Source organism: Thalassophryne amazonica, chromosome 5 (assembly GCF_902500255.1).
Source record: "Thalassophryne amazonica chromosome 5, fThaAma1.1, whole genome shotgun sequence".
Classification (NCBI taxonomy): Eukaryota; Metazoa; Chordata; class Actinopteri; order Batrachoidiformes; family Batrachoididae; genus Thalassophryne; species Thalassophryne amazonica.
This window is the reverse complement of record NC_047107.1, coordinates 64,521,578-64,537,660: the sequence shown is the minus strand read 5'-3', so window position 1 is coordinate 64,537,660 and position 16,083 is coordinate 64,521,578. Positions and strand designations below refer to the sequence as shown.

The 16,083-nt window shown below is 40.6% G+C and overlaps 1 protein-coding gene across 2 annotated transcripts in view; it reads left to right on the top strand.

Moving 5' to 3' along the window:
- The window catches only part of ntrk2a (neurotrophic tyrosine kinase, receptor, type 2a), a 274,950-nt gene that overhangs the window by 55,955 nt on the left and 202,912 nt on the right, over positions 1 to 16,083 (top strand). For both annotated transcript variants that reach the window (XM_034170439.1, XM_034170438.1), the window contains exon 10: positions 8,081 to 8,107. In XM_034170439.1, the coding sequence (XP_034026330.1) occupies positions 8,081 to 8,107 (27 nt within the window). The remainder of the gene's footprint in view (positions 1 to 8,080; positions 8,108 to 16,083) is intronic.

Below are 16,083 nucleotides of genomic sequence, written 5' to 3'. Positions count from 1 at the left end.
ACAAATAAAAAAAATGTAGCAGAAGCTACAGCTAACGTTAACTTTTAGCATTGACTCCGGTACACCGTCAGCTACTAACAAGCCATTTTTGAGTTTAAGCACCACCAACATTTCTGAGTGGAACAAATGCGGTCATAAACCCAACACAAACAAGTCAGCGCTTCTGTCTTTGTCCACCCTGCCCCCTGCTGTAAGGAATAATTATTTACATTCAAAATACAATGCCCCAGACGTGTAGCAGGTGCCATCAAAGGCAAAGCAGTTTTCACTTATGGATTTTGATTTATAAACAAAACTAATTCCAGACAGTTCATCAACATTAGGGTCAACTCTGTCATTTTTACAAAGTGAAAATATCACAAATATCTTTTAGTCTTAAAGTAATGTGCTAATTTTGAAGGTTTGAACATTAAAAATCACAGATGCAAAAAAGGCATTATGGGAAATGAGCCTCCTCGTCACTGGTTGTTTGTTTTATTTATTTGTAAAAAAAAAAAAAGGTCAAAATCCATAGAACACTGCCATCTACTGGATGGGAGTGTGAATAGCATCCAATTGTCACACGACTATTCGTTGCGCTGAATCACACTTAACAATTTTCAGTTTTGCAAATGCCTTTTTGTTACAAATGGAAAAAAAATGACATTTCCAAATACACATTTATTTGTTAATACCAACAGAAACATTAAAGTAACTTGTGTGTAGTTGTCTTTTACAAATAAGTAAACCAACCAACCAACCAGTGATGATGAGGCTAATTTTTCCATAATGCCTTTTGGCATCTGTGAGTTTAAATATTCAAACCTTCAAAATTAGCGCATTACTTTAAAAGTAAAAGATATTTGTAATATTTTCACTTTGTAAAAATGACAGAGTTGACCTTAATGTAGGTGAACTGTCCAGAATTAGTTTTGTTTATAAATCAAAACCATAAGTGAAAACTGTTTTGCCTTTGATGGCACCTGCCACATGTCTGGGGCAGTGTCTGTTGAATGTAAATGACTTTTTTCTTTGTAGCAGTCTGGTAGCCCACCCCCTTCTACTTGGGTAGAGTTGAGCCCAGCTACCTGACTGCTGCAAAACACATAACAGACAAGATCTAACACGTATAATTTTAAGGTTTACAAATGTTTTTGACTGTTTGGATTTATTAACTATGCCAGCAAAAAAAATTTAGTGAACTAAAAGTTAGCGAAACTAAATTTACCAGATGCTAATTGGTCTGCTGATGGTTTTTGAGGTTAGCTGAAAAGCCAGTCTGCTAACAAAAAGTTAGCTTTGCTAATTACCATTTAGCAGATTAGCCGAACTGTGCCCACCACTGGCCATAGGCGCAGCAGATGTGCAACAGCAAATAACAGCCTTTAGTTGAAGCTACTGTATCTGCAATAAGGAGAGGAAAAAAAAATACTTATTCAGGAATGTAAATGTGTTGCTGCCATGGTTTTCTCCAAAATGTTCCATCATAATGATCAACTTTAATTGTCAGCAATTTTGACAATTGTTTAAATGGTTTTCAATTATCAATCAAAAACATTAAAATAAATGAATAAATAAATAAATAAAATGAACCTTCTCCAATACTCATCTGACAATATAATGTTAATTTTAATTAAACTTTCATGCATATTTCTCACCATTTTCTGATATTTTATATACTAAACAATAAAACCCTGTTTTATTTTGAGCGATAGGCCTCACAGAAGGTCAAGGTTTGAAATCTTATCCAAGAGGGTGTCATTGATTAGGTGGGGTAACATATCACTGTCAATGTCTGGCTTTAACTGTAGAGGGATTTTCAAGGTGTTCCGTGGAGCCCATAATATTTTTATAGATGCCGTCATATCACCAGGAGATTTTATGGAAGTGCCAAGGTTGTGTTATCTATATTATAATAGCCAAGTGGCCTCTGTGTGCGTGTATACGTGCATATGTATGGCTTTGATCATGGAGAAACTGGGGAGAGCTGACATTTTCCGTTTGGTATGCATATGTATGTTGGGTCAAGGATGAACGCTGCAAAAACAGAGCAGTTGACAGGACTAATAATTTTTGGAAAAATTAGTAATAGTCGCTAACAACAGTGAACAGTTGACATTGTGCTGCACTGCACCATGGGAGTTCAGGGTTTTGGGTTTTTAAATGTTGTTATTATGGTTCATGTTAGTTTAACAGTGTTGTTAGTGTTCTTAAATTGTTGTGTTTTGTAGTTCAATTGGTTCATTCACTTTAGTGTCATGTCATGTGTGCTGATGAGATGTTTTTGTATCAATCAGATGAGTTTGTATCAGTTTCTGTCAGTGTGTGCATAATGTCTGGAGTTGCCTTGACAACATCAGACTGTAGGTGTGGGCAGAAGATAAGAGGGTAGCCAAATGGTTCATCAAGGCCGTAGAAATTCTTCTGGAGGAAAACAGTGGGGCGTTTTGACTTTCAGAGGCTGCTAAAGCCCCGTTTACACATAGACTTTAAGAGCTCCTGGATGCGTCCCAGAAGAGTTTTTGGCTGTCTTAAGGATCACACACCATTGTTAACGCCGGCACTAGGGGGCATGGCTTAGTTCCGGCTTTACCAGGAATCGTCGAAAAATTATTCAACATGTCGAATAATTCCGGGAGCGCTTCCAGAGAATTCACGTGACGACGGAGACAACGCGAACAACGGTGTTTGATAGTTTTTAATCGCTGTTTCATCCCGCCCCTTCCTGTAGTGCTGCAGTTTACACCGCCGTAATTGGCGGCCAGCGTTGTATCCCTAACCAATGGCATGTAAAATGGTGATAGAGCCCACATCGGCGTCCTCAAAGGCGTTTTAACCGGCGTCAGAGGAAGACAAAACGGCGGCGCTAGTGGACAGTACGCCGTTCTAAACGCCACCTCCCGGTTAACGGCGTTCCAAACGGCTGATAGGCAGCGGTCAGTATAAAAACGCTAGCGCGCTGCATGGAGGCCTCTCACTCATGGCCAGCTCCAGATATTTTTGCAGAGAAACTCCAGTATGCCTCCTAAAATAAAATTGACAGTGGCAAGGACTTACCAGGAGGTCTGGTTCAGAAGCAGAGGAGAGGACTGTGGTGGAGACGAGCAACACGTTGAGGAGGTGAAAAGGAGAGGAAAAGAAAAGGCTGAGAGATGAGCTCCCTCCCCCTGCAGTGACAGCTGCTTCAGCCTATTATACTCTGGGGGCGGTGCGTATATGCAAAAGTTCCTGGAGTAACGCAGGATTTGCCTGGATAAATGCAGCGGTACACAGGGCATTATCGGCGGCAGCAGAACACCGCCGTTCTCACGCGCGTCATAACCTGCGATTGTAAAGGCTAGAACTGGGTATTAACCCCCATTGCCTGACGTGTGCCGGATGCTACAGCGTCAAAACGTCACTTTATTCGGCGGATTTAGCGGCATTTTATCCGCGTATTTGCGGCTAGTACGGTGCTCAAAACGCCGGCGAAATGCTCCGCCCCTTTCCACCGCGAAAACAGCCGGAACTACCGTGAACTTCAGTCTACATACTACCCGCCGACAAAACCGCCTATGTGTAACCTGGGCTTAAGCCTGCCATGTTTAGGGTTGAGCAGAGAAACACATCTGCGGCTCCTCTGACTGACCAAATCCAATTATGAGTATTCCCTGGTCTCTGACATCTTCCTTTGCAAGGCATACATTTGCTCTGAGATGTTATCCAACTTACATCTGAGTTCAAGGGTTAACGCAGTCTGAGAATGTATTGCTTTGCCCAAATCATTAATCATGACGGACAGGTGACGGGTCATGGTTCTGGTAGCAGCCGTCTTGCAAATTCTCCGGGAGGTCAGGGCAGCAAATTAACCAATAAGCACCAGCCCTCCCACAATAAAACCAAATATAAATAGTCTTTGACGTCCTCCACAGAAAGTGGTACCAAGCACACAACACGCCACTTCTCCCAGGCGTCGAGAAAATAGCCCACAGGATAAGTTCCATCAGGGCACACAGGGTCCCCCAGCCCTGATTTCCTTGTTGAAAAAATGGTGTCAATAGCGTTCAGAGACCATTCCATGGTTAATCCAAATGTAGTTCAAAGAATTCACAGTCTGGTGAAGTTGGGGCTTTTGAAGGTTGGAGCAGAGATAGAAAAGCACAGAGGGAGAAGAGCGAGGAGGGGATGCGACCGCTCCTCGCTGGAGTCCCAAGATGAAGATACAGAGTGAAATCAGCTTGACAGCTGTCACAGACCGAACGGTCCCGACCTTAAAATTGGTCTGCCCTTCCTCCACTGCGCATGCGTCATTTCGGAGCTCAGCAGCTCATCTGTGACAGAGTCTCTTCACCCAAAGTGATCAAATGGATTAATGGGATTATTAACCATCAGATGACAATGTAAAACCTCTTAAATCATTCTAAAGTCAGTTTTAAGCAGAAACGTGGCCGTTTTAAGCAGAAACGAGGCAATACTCAGTGATGCTTTGAAATGGCCGAAGCGCAGTGAACGCAGCAGCTATCAGCCCGTGTGGCTGCTGCGCTCTGATCGCTTTCTCCGTTGCAGGGTTGCCAACTTTGGGATCTTGACTGGAGTGAGACTGCACACACACGGCGCATGCGTCGAAAATTTTTTGTCACCCTAACCAATTAAAAAAAAAAACAGTCCTCGTTTACTAATAAAAATAATAATAGAAGGGCAATCCTCCTGTCCTGTGCGCCAATAGCATTTCTTGTATATTCGTCCGTGAATTGTTCTGTGAATTGTTATGTAATTTATGTTTGTAGCATGGCCCAAGCAGAGGGTCACCTATTTGAGTCTGGTCTGCTTGAGGTTTCTTCCTCAGAGGGAGTTTTTCCTTACCACTGTTGCTCTGGGGGTTGGTAAGGTTAGACGTTACCTGTGTGAAACGCTTTGAGGCAACTCTGTTGTGATTTGGCGCTATATAAATGAAAATAAATTGAAAATTGAATTGAAAAAAGGGAAACTGTGTTTGATTCTTCTCCTCTCCACGTCCATGATCCTTCCTTTTTCCAAACTTTTCAGTAGGCTCATCTACCGGCATGTAAGAGGCAAATAATGAAAAATGCTTAAAATGGCTGGAGGTGAAGAGGGCCCTGGTTGGGGGGTCTGGGGGGTTGCGAAGCCCCCCAGAAGCTGAAGGATTTTAGCCATACTAATGCTCCCCATAACCATTTTCTGCAGTGAATTTCCAAGGAGAGTTAGGGAGGATGGAGGCAGCGGTTTATCCAACTTTTTACAAGCTGGACAAAATCTATCTTCATATGCCAGCAGCTTCTGTTCCCGTGTGAGTCTTCTCCAAAACTGGAGAGAAGAGGAACCAACACTGCTGAAATGATCTTGTTTTCAAATAAAAACCTTTTTAAAAACAGGATCAGACAGTTTTTATTCCAAGAACTGGCTCAACAAGAGAACAGTCAATTTATTTATTTTTGAGAAAAAATATAAAATACTATATATTTTTATTTTATTAACTGTTAGGGGTTTTATGTATGTATGAATGCATTTTTGCCTGTGAGTATTTTGTTGGGCCACAGTGGAAACAAGTTTTTTTTTCTTTTTTATGTTACCTGTATTTTATGTATTTATGTGTTTGTTAATATATTTTTTAATAATTTTTTGAATGTTTACATTTCATACGAATTCAAATCGTTCCATGCAAGTGCTATGTTAAAGATTGGCCAGCAGATGTCGCCACATTTAATTGCTTCAAACACTGAACCATTTCAACACAGTTGCTTTATATTGATTCAGTGGTTCAAAACGCTTAATTTTCGCCGTCAGTAAAAAAATATCAGCAACCACATGTTTTCAGAGCATGTGCACAGACAGACTTACAATTATTAATAGTTACTAACAACATTAAATAATGTACGATATAATGACTTGGTCGTGGCCACGTCACTGCCAGTTTACTTCCCTGTCAAGTCTGTCGCTGCTGCGATACTCCGTGGCTGTCTGTGTGTTTTACTATAGAGATACATTGTATATGTGGGAGTTGTATTTGCTCTTGAATTCCAGATTTAAGTAATTATTTGTTTGAATTTCATTATGTTTCTGTTGTTGGGACCTTAGTGTGGCCTTCAGCTATTCAGAGGGTTTGGATAATATTGCCCGGGAGCGCTATATAACCAAATTAGCAGCAGCAGGACTAGCATTTCGTCCGTACCAACACGAAGCACGACGATGGAAAAATGATCCGACACAATGGAAGGATGTTCAATGAATATCCTGATATTTGTTCCTACCTCAGAGACACACCAGGTATTTTTGTATTTTATATCATTTATGTCACGTATGCATGAATTGCTGGTCTGCTCCAGGAGGGGCCAGCTACTGATTATTTTCCCCAAAGTAACACAGTATCGATGTGATGAATAATCCTCGTGGTATGTCATGATGGATTTTAATTTTTTCTCGCTTTGTTGGTACAACCCACTGCCTCAGCATTAAAAAACAAAACACAACAGTGGTGAAAATGAAAAAGTCACATCAACTCCATTTCCCGCTATTGATTGTTTACACACCAGCCGGCATTGCTAAGCACATTGCTAAGACCCCACAGACAGAGTGCCTGGATGTGCGACCGAGTCAATATGTCCTTTAAATTATCTAGTTTCCAACTAGTTGAAGTCTGTAGCCAACTGTCTCAACATGCAATTACTCTGATGAGGCTGATGAGGTTTGTAGTGGTAAGGGGCCCAAAGTTAGGCTTTTGATGGGCTTACCTTGTTATCCAAACTTTTTGTGCTGGCTCAGTTGCTGACTCAGAACCATAAGCTCTGAAGCTTTGCTGGAACTCTGTCTAAAATCTTCACGAGGCAGCTGACGTATCAGGTGACAGGTTTTCAGCGAATCGGTGATCACAGAATACTACAGTGAGAATGTTGTCGCAGATGTTAATAGCTGTTTCGGGTGCACGCCTTACAATCCTCTCTTTTCTTTAAGAAACAATGCGCTGTGGTCTGGTCTGGTCTAATCTAGTCATCAACAGAAAATAAATGGGAGATATTTTATTTTGGCATGACATTTCTTCCTTGAGCGTGAGAGCGTGAGATTGATGCTGAAAGCGTGAGTGTCACGCCAGATGCCTGAGAGTTGGCACCCCTTCTGTCGCTGAGATAGATGATGACTGGAGTGTAGTTTTAAGCAGAAATGAGGTGATAATCGGTGAACCGCGGCTAATGACGCATGCGCAGTGAAGGCAGGGCAGACTGAGTTGTAGGACTGACCATTCGGTCAGCGACATCATCTGGTCAATGCAAGTGTTTTTACTCCACTAAGAGTTGATTTTACACTGTGTTGAGTTGATTTAGCCCTGTGATAGAGTATATTTAACTCTATTTGGGCTGTGATCAAATGTTATCCCAGCAGAGTAAATTTTACTCTGCAAAATTTACTGTGTACCTATTTTATTAACACTACCCAATCTGGACCCCGTTGATCTCCACGGGCAACACACAATTATGCACATGGTACGGTTGTTTTTGCACACATCATGTGGTGCAGGTCTGTTAAAATACATTACCAAACCAAGTGTTAGATTATATTTCTGGGCAAACGTGATCGTCACACGCCGGGTTCTCATGGTTGTAGACTGTGACCTTCAGAGATGGATATCCATAAAAATGAGAACAGAGCTTAAATTGTTGATCCACAAAGCAATCAAGAGAGTAATTATCACCAGAAATAATACAAGCAATTAGTTGCAGCCCTATTGTGTATATATGAATGATAACAATTCAGCTAAGTACCAGGTGGTGAGAATGTGCTACACGGTGACCTTGAACAGTTGCCTACAATCACACAGTGGAATTTATAATGAAGCCAACTGTAGACACATGGAAATCTGAGTTTTTGCAATAAAATCTGTAAATGATGGTTGAACAGGAGGTGAAATGGCATTCAGCTGAGCTGAATTTTGTTGTACTCCTGTTGTCAAAATTCATGTCAGTGCAAGCTCTGACAGTTTTTGTCTTTTATTATGTTCAACCAATGCCAGGTGCTTCTCAAATACAAGTACTTTATGTAAGAGTGAGCTCACAACTTTGAAATTTGAACCTTTTCTGAAATGTGATCTCTCTGTTGTCCTAATGTGCAGGAACCGTGAAGGATCCTATATATTATGGTAAGTAAAATATGGATGTAAATTAACAAGACCTAAAAAAAGCAAGAACTCAAGCTCAGCTCTACCTAAATTCTGCAGCAGTACTGTAAAAGCTAAACCAAGTGTTGTGGATATGTTTAGATTGACAGTTTTGCATTTAATACCCATCAAACATATTTTCATTCTCTTCTTTCAATAGTTAATGCAACGTATATTTAAGAAATATGTATTATACATTATACTGTGCATTGCATAAATAAAAAAGAAATTAAGATATATATTCCCATATTTTTGTTAGAAGTGTGCAGGTCTAAAATTAAATTGTCCAAAATTACAAGATTAGATATTGGAATAAAATTACAGCAACATCAACAATAAAACAAACATACAACAACAACAACAACAATACAACGTTTTTATTGTGTGTCTGAGTCATGTTGTTGGCTATGTACATTTTCTTTAGAACAGTATAGTAATTATTTCAGAGTTTGAGCTGGTGTTTTTAGATGGCTCAGTTAGGAAAGTACATCCAGAGAAACACATTTATTAACAGACAAGTTGTTTGAAGATAAGGAAAATGGTAATGGATTGGTGGTGGAATTGGCAGATACTGAAGAATTTAGTATCTATTGTATCAGACGTGAAAACAGTTGATGTCTCATTCCTTTAAATGTGTTTGACTCACCTTTCCTTTTAAGTATTTAACACTTTTTCATGTAAATTATGATTAGCCATGCAGTTATCCATTATTGTCATAATCATGTAATATGCTAGTCAGTCCTATGCTTGTTCAAGGCATACCTTAAAACCACATAATTTCCAGAAAATGGAGGTCTTTAAAACATTTAGCTACATTTACACCACAGTATTAACTTGTATTTTACTTAAATTCCATGTGTTATGCATCAGTCAGAAAGGGGAAGAATGGTTAAAACTGCACAGGCACAGTTTTTAGCTAGCTAAGTGCTATTAATATGCATATGTCGAGGACACGAATGAGCGAAGCTCATCAGCATCTCACCATGTCATTTAGGTCCTTCAGACTTTATTTTGAGTAAATGCTTCAAGGGAGCATTAGCATGGCAAAAACCTTTCAGCTGATGGGGAGCCTGCGCCCCCCCAGACCCCCTCCCTTTTTAAGCATTTCTCTTTCTTTGCCTCTCACATGCATGGAAAAGCTCCTTGCTGCCTAACCATGTCCTTTAGGTCCTTCAGACCTTTTCAGTAAAATTGTTCTTGGGAGTATGAGCATGACTAAAACCTTTCAGCTTCTGGGGGGGCTCTGCCCCCTATACTCCCTACCTTTTTAAGCATTTTTCTTTTTTGCTTTTCAGCTGACCCCTCTTAACCTCTGCCACTTTAAGCATTTTCTTTTATTGTAGATGTAAATTAATATTCAGTTTTCAGCGAGTTGACAGTAGGGCTGTACAATATGGCCAAATTATCATATGTCAATATTGTCATATAAATTGTCATGTAAATTTCACTTATATACATGCTGTCCATATTCTTGAGCCCCTTAGGTGGGTAGGGAGAGTTCCCATGGGATAAAAAAGCGTTTCAACCTACCATCCCTGGTCCTCAAGACCAGGCACCTAAGTGGCTCTACTCTCTCTCTTTTTTTTTTTTAAAGATATTTATGTGTACCATAGTAAACACTAGTAGAGTTCACTTTAGATTTGGAATGTATAATAGAAGAAGATATACCTTACTGAATTTTCATATCAGTATGATATACGAGGTCTATTAGAAAAGTATCTGACCTTATTATTTTTTTCAAAAACCATATGGATTTGAATCACGTGTGATTGCGTCAGCCAAGCTTGAACCTTCGTGCGCATGCGTGAGTTTTTTCACGCCTGTCGGTTGCGTCATTCGCCTGTAAGCAGGCTTTGAGTGAGGAGTGGTCCACCCCTCTCGTTGTTTTTTTCATTGTTTAAGAATGGCTCAGAGACTGCCGCTTTGCTTGATCAAAATTTTTTCAGAAACTGTGAGGGACATCAAAGTGGACACCATTTGAGAAATTCATATGGTTTTTGGTGAAGATTTTATGGGCTTCAAAGAGATTACGGAGTGTTACTGTCACTTTAAGGATGGCCCAGAGCAACTGGTGGTGCACCGCGCTCCGAAGCCACCATTGACAGGCTGAGTGACCATTTCATTTCTAAACGGATGGCTGTATGGATCTGTGACCATCGTGTGCAATTTCTCTGGTTATCACAAGAGCTGGACATCAACCATTTTCCGGCAGATTTCACTTTTAACAAGAGATTTTGTCATGGAAAGCCGAGCGGAGGCTTTGCGCGTCACGATGGATTCGCTACTGGAGCGAGACAAAACCACCTCCATTTTGGTCTCACAGGACGGCTTTGAGATGGCGTTCAGACAGCTGTCGGTGGTTTTTCCATCGAGTGATTATCCGAGAAATTGTGGATGTGCCTGGACATGCCAGAACATGTCCTGTGAGGCTTCATCACGGCGTTGCTTTGCGCCATGCGGCACCACCGCGACGTGTGGAATTCCTCCGCACGTCTGTCTCAATGTGCCGAAAAAGTGCTGATGTCCACGTCTTTTCACAATTCCTGTGCTAGCCAGATGACATCCCGGATAAAACACAGCGTCCAGTTTGGAAATGAACGGCACATTCCACTGTTACAGGAGTTTTTGTCATGGAAAGAGGAGAGGAGGCTTCATGTGTCGCGGGGGTGCTGCATGGCGCAAAGCAACGCCTCACAGGACATGTTCTGGCATGTCCAGGGACATCCACAATTTCTCGGATAATCACTCGATGGAAAAACCACCAACAGTTGTCTGAACGCCATCTCAAAGCCGTCCTGTGAGACCAAAATGGAGGTGGTTTTGTCTCGTTCCAGTAGCGAATCCATCGTGATGCGCGAAGCCTCCGCTCGGCTTTCCATGACAAAATCTCTTGTTAAAAGTGAAATCTGTCGGAAAATGGTTGATGTCCAGCTCTTGTGATAACCAGAGAAATTGCACACGATGGTCACGGATCCATACAGCCATCTGTTTAGAAATGAAATGGTCGCTCAGCCTGTCGATAGTGGCTTCGGAGCGCGGTGCACCACCAGTCGCTCTGGGCCGTCCTTAAAGTGACAGTAACACTCCGTAATCTCTTTGAAGCCCATAAAAGTTTCACCAAAAACCATCTGAATTTCTCAAATGGTGTCCACTTTGATGTCCCTCACAGTTTCTGAAAAAATTTTGATCAAGCAAAGCGGCAGTCTCTGAGCCATTCTTAAACAATGAAAAAAACGACGAGAGGGCTGGACCACACCTCACTCAAAGCCTGCTCACAGGCGAATGACGCAACCGACAGGCGTGAAAAAACGCACGCATACGCACGAAGGTTCAAGCTTGGCTGACGCAATCACACGTGATTCAAATCCATATGGTTTTTGAAAAAAAAAAATAAGGTCGGATACTTTTCTAATAGACCTCGTATGATATGACTATGATTTGACACAAAGTGCAGCAACAGTGAAAATTAAACATTCTTAAACAAAACAGGAATAATACCACACTCATTTTGCACTCATCATAAGGTTAGGATACTGTGCCCTCCAAAAGTATTGGAACACTTGGAATTTCACACATTTTAATTTGTTTATGCCATTTTAAATACTAGAAATACACACACAGAAAAAAAGAATTAAAATTTCTAAAATTATCTTCCTCAAACTCAAACTGAAAGCAAATCTCTAAAACTTGACAAAACCTGTAAATAATAATCAGTTTTAAGTCAGGGGATGGAAACATGAACATTATGTTTTGGACTTTATTTACACCAATTATGAAGAAATGCAAAAGTGTCTTTCACCAAAACATCAAATCTATGCTTTCATCTCATCTCTTTGTTTACATGTTAACTGTTTGCACTAATCCACTTTCTACGAGGCTTAGAGACATAAACATCAGCTGTCACAGTTCAAACGAGACAACGTTACAATCCTGTTGTCTACAGATATAGAGAGGTGAGAGGATGACATGAAGAAGTGGTCTAAGATAACATACGGGAGCATTTTTAACTACATTATTAGCTCTCGCTTTGGGCAGGGAGGCAATAAACAATCTGAAAAGCTCTGAGGTGTATCAGGGCCTGCACAGTAATAAGGTCGGTCGCGTTCTGCTAAAAAAAAGGTCTTGGGACACAACTTATTTACCTTAAAGCAGACGTAGAGGCCAGCAGGAGCCATAAAAAATCTGGGTTTGAGTTTCAGCATCAGGTGAATACAAACAGCAGGGTGTTCATGGATGACAGGTCAAGGCAGGTCTCCAGGTGGGTAACTTTACTTAGTTATAATGTATGAACTAATGTGACAGAATACATGTGAGCTTCATTAAAATAAACCCTAAGCCATATTTTTACATTCCTCCAGATCGAGCAGACAGTGATATGTCTGCGGACACTAACTGAACACCTGGAGTTTGACATTATATTTGACAAAGTCTTTACAGACACACGAAACACCTCCAGAAATTCTCCTTTTCACATCTGCTTCTAACATTAGTGGATGAATTTGTTGCAAAGAAGGTTCTGCTCTGCCTCAAATTTCTGAATCTTTTAAATATACAGTCATCACTTATCAGGTGTAATGTGTGATTACCTTACACCAGGGGTGTAGCACCAAATTCTGGGCCCTAGATACTAGCCATATTAAAGACCCCCCCCCCACTGTTATGTTGTTTTTTATTAACGCAAACACCAAATTTCTAATGCGTAGTCAAACCAGGTCTACATCATGTACGAGGTCTATTAGAAAAGAAACCGACAGTTTTATTTAAAAAAAAAAAACTATGTGGATTTGAATCACGTGTGATTACATCAGCCAAGCTTGAACCCTCGTGCGCATGCTTGAGTTTTTTCACGCCTGTCGGTGACATCATTCGCCTGTGAGCACGCCTTGTGGAAGGAGTGGTCCAGCCCCCTCGTCGGATTTTCATTGTCTGAGAAGTTGCTGAGAGACTGGCGCTGTGCTTGATCAAAATTTTTTCAGAAACTGTGAGGCACATCCGAGTGGACACCATTCGAGAAATTAAGCTGGTTTTCGTTGAAAATTTTAACGGCTGATGAGAGATTTTGGATTGTTTCTATTGCTGTAAGGACTTCCCACGGAGCGGGACGTCGCGCAGCGCTCCGAGGCGACGTCGTCATCCTGTTTCAAGCTGAAAACCTCCAAATTTAAGCCTCTGTTCACCCAGGACGTCATGAGAGAACAGAGAACTTTCAGAAGAGGTCAGAATCAGCAGTTTATCCGGACATTCCACTGTTAAAGGAGATTTTTTTTAATGAAAGACATGCGGACAGATTGCCGCGTTGACTCGCAGCCGGCGCGGTGCAGCGGCACAGGAAAAACACCTCCGTGTTGATAACCATTTGTAAAAACCAGGCGGCTTTTGGTGGCTTTCAGTTGAGTGAGTATCTGAGAAATTGTTTAACAGCAGGGCATGTTCCAACTTGTCCTTAAGGCTTCCAATGGAATGGCATCCACTCGGATGTGCCTCACAGTTTCTGAAAAATTTTGATCAAGCACAGCACCAGTCTCTCAGCAACTTCTCAGACAAAGGAATTCCGACGAGGGGGGTGGACCACTCCTTCCACAAGGCGTGCTCACAGGTGAATGACGTCACTGACAGACGTGAAAAAACGCTCGCATGCCCACGAGGGTTCAAGCTTGGCTGATGTAATCACACGTGATTCAAATCCATATGGATTTTTAAAAAATAATAAGGTCGGATACTTTTCTAACAGACCTCGTATACCTTACATCACACCTGGGAGTCAGAACCCTTTAATTTAATCAATTTGGTGCATTCCTGTCTGTTAAAATGCACAGGAACGCACCAAATTGCACCATTTTTCTAGAAAATGGTGCAATTTGGTCCCCCAGACCCCCCAACTCAATATACCAAGCTCAAGCTCACCTCTCTTTTCAAAGAATTTGGTTAGCAGCTGCTTTCCCTCATTTAGTTTTCTTTCCCTGTCCTTTTTTCTCTTCTTTTTTGAAATCCAGACTTTGATTTTTTTTAGGAAAGACATATTTTATTTCAGCCTAAACACTAGGGCTGCAACTAACGATTATTTTACTAATCAGTTCATCGGTCGATTATTTTTTCGATTAATCGTTTTGTTTTGTTTTTTTTTACTTACATGTGAGTTTTGCCATTATTTCTTTAAGTGAGTTATTATTAAAAGGCCTTTGTCACACAACATCAACGTTTGACCTTGTAACAAAGTTATGTTATATTCTCGTCAAAAACATACCTGGAGTAGTGTTTTTTTATTTTGCACATACATACATCACTGACACACCACAAAGAGATTTCCATCAGGTTTAGATGCCTACAGCAACTATCTCAACCACTGACCACATATTACAGCAAGAGTCCACGAAAGTATTTTAAAGGCCTGATGAAAGTGTAATATGTTATATTTAATAAGATATTTTCATTAAAAAAGACACAAATGTGTAGTTTACTGCATTTTATTTTTTTTTTCTTGTGCAAAAACACAGCTTAGATGTGGTTTGACCAAACAAATTGTCATTAAACTTAATAAAACAGGGATGAAGTGAAGGTTTAAGAGTCACTAAGTGTTCACAGGAAACAGTTATTTCTATATTTATTTATGTTCATTATTAGTTGGTTTAATCTCTTCTGTTTTGTTTTATCAGATTCTTTTTGTCCGTTTCTCTAAAACTGTATTGTGGCATTATTAATTATTATTACTATTATTATTGTTGTTTCTAGTATTATTATTGATATATAAATAAAAATAAATGAATAAAATATTACAATTTGTAATACATTTGACTCTTTTACGACAACAAACGCTGAGCCATGAATTATTATACAGAAAACAAATGTGCTGACAGCTGCAACTGCTTAATGCTAACTTCAACATTGAAAACGCCGTAGACATGCTAACGCGTTAGCATCGGTCCCGTTTTTAAGTTATAAAATACATCTATCAACTGTTTCAGAAGATCATAACAGGTCATATTAACATAAAAAGGTAAATGTTACTCACAGACGTATGCTCTTTGGGGTTTTAGTGGGGAAAAATTAAGATTAAGCGAAATAAAATACTGAATCAACAAAACACCAGATCGAAGCACTGCTTAGTCCGGCTGCTGTCAAGCACTGCTTCGATCTGCAAATCACTGCTTCGATTGGTTCAAGGTTCAAAGCAAAGCTGCGCTGCAGAAACGGTTGATTTATATGGAAGAAACGAAACATTTGTGGTAAAACAAAGCTATTTAACAACTAATTGATGACTAAATTAGTTGACAACTATTTTAATAATCGATTAAATCGATTAGTTGTTTCAGCTCTACTAAACACCTCCTCTTTCTGTCAGATACAGTGTGTGTGGGTGTGTGGGTGTGTGGGGGGGGGTGGGGGGGTGTCGCCTGTGCGCCTGGACTAAACCATTGTACATCTGTGCAGGGGTGGAAGGGCCCTCAGAGATCTTTCAATATTATTGTTAGAGCAGAATTATGTTTTGCAACATTTATACATTCATTCTAATTATATTCTTTTACAACATGAATTGTATGGACATTAATAACATGCAACACAAAAATGTATTTAATGCCAGTTTTTTGTGCCCCCCCGTGCTCTGGGCCCTGGGTACATAGTACCCATTACCCCTCCAGTCCGACGCCCCTGATCCTCACTGCCTTGGTGACCTGACCTTGTGATATTTTAAATCGGTGTGCCAAACCAGCCATGACAACATTTTGTCTTTGTTTCATCAAACTCATTACAATTTGGTCCACAATTGGCATTGATGGTGAAGCTGGGACAGATGGTTGTAGGCAGGCTGTTGTTTGAAATTCTGTGAATGGAATCCCTGTATACAGAAGGGAGTCTGCGTCACTCTCTAGGATACAGCCAGCTAAAGGGTGGCCCTTTTGAACAGGTGCGATCTTCCATCCCTGGGTCTGACATGATGACTTTGCTACTGTAAGCAAGCT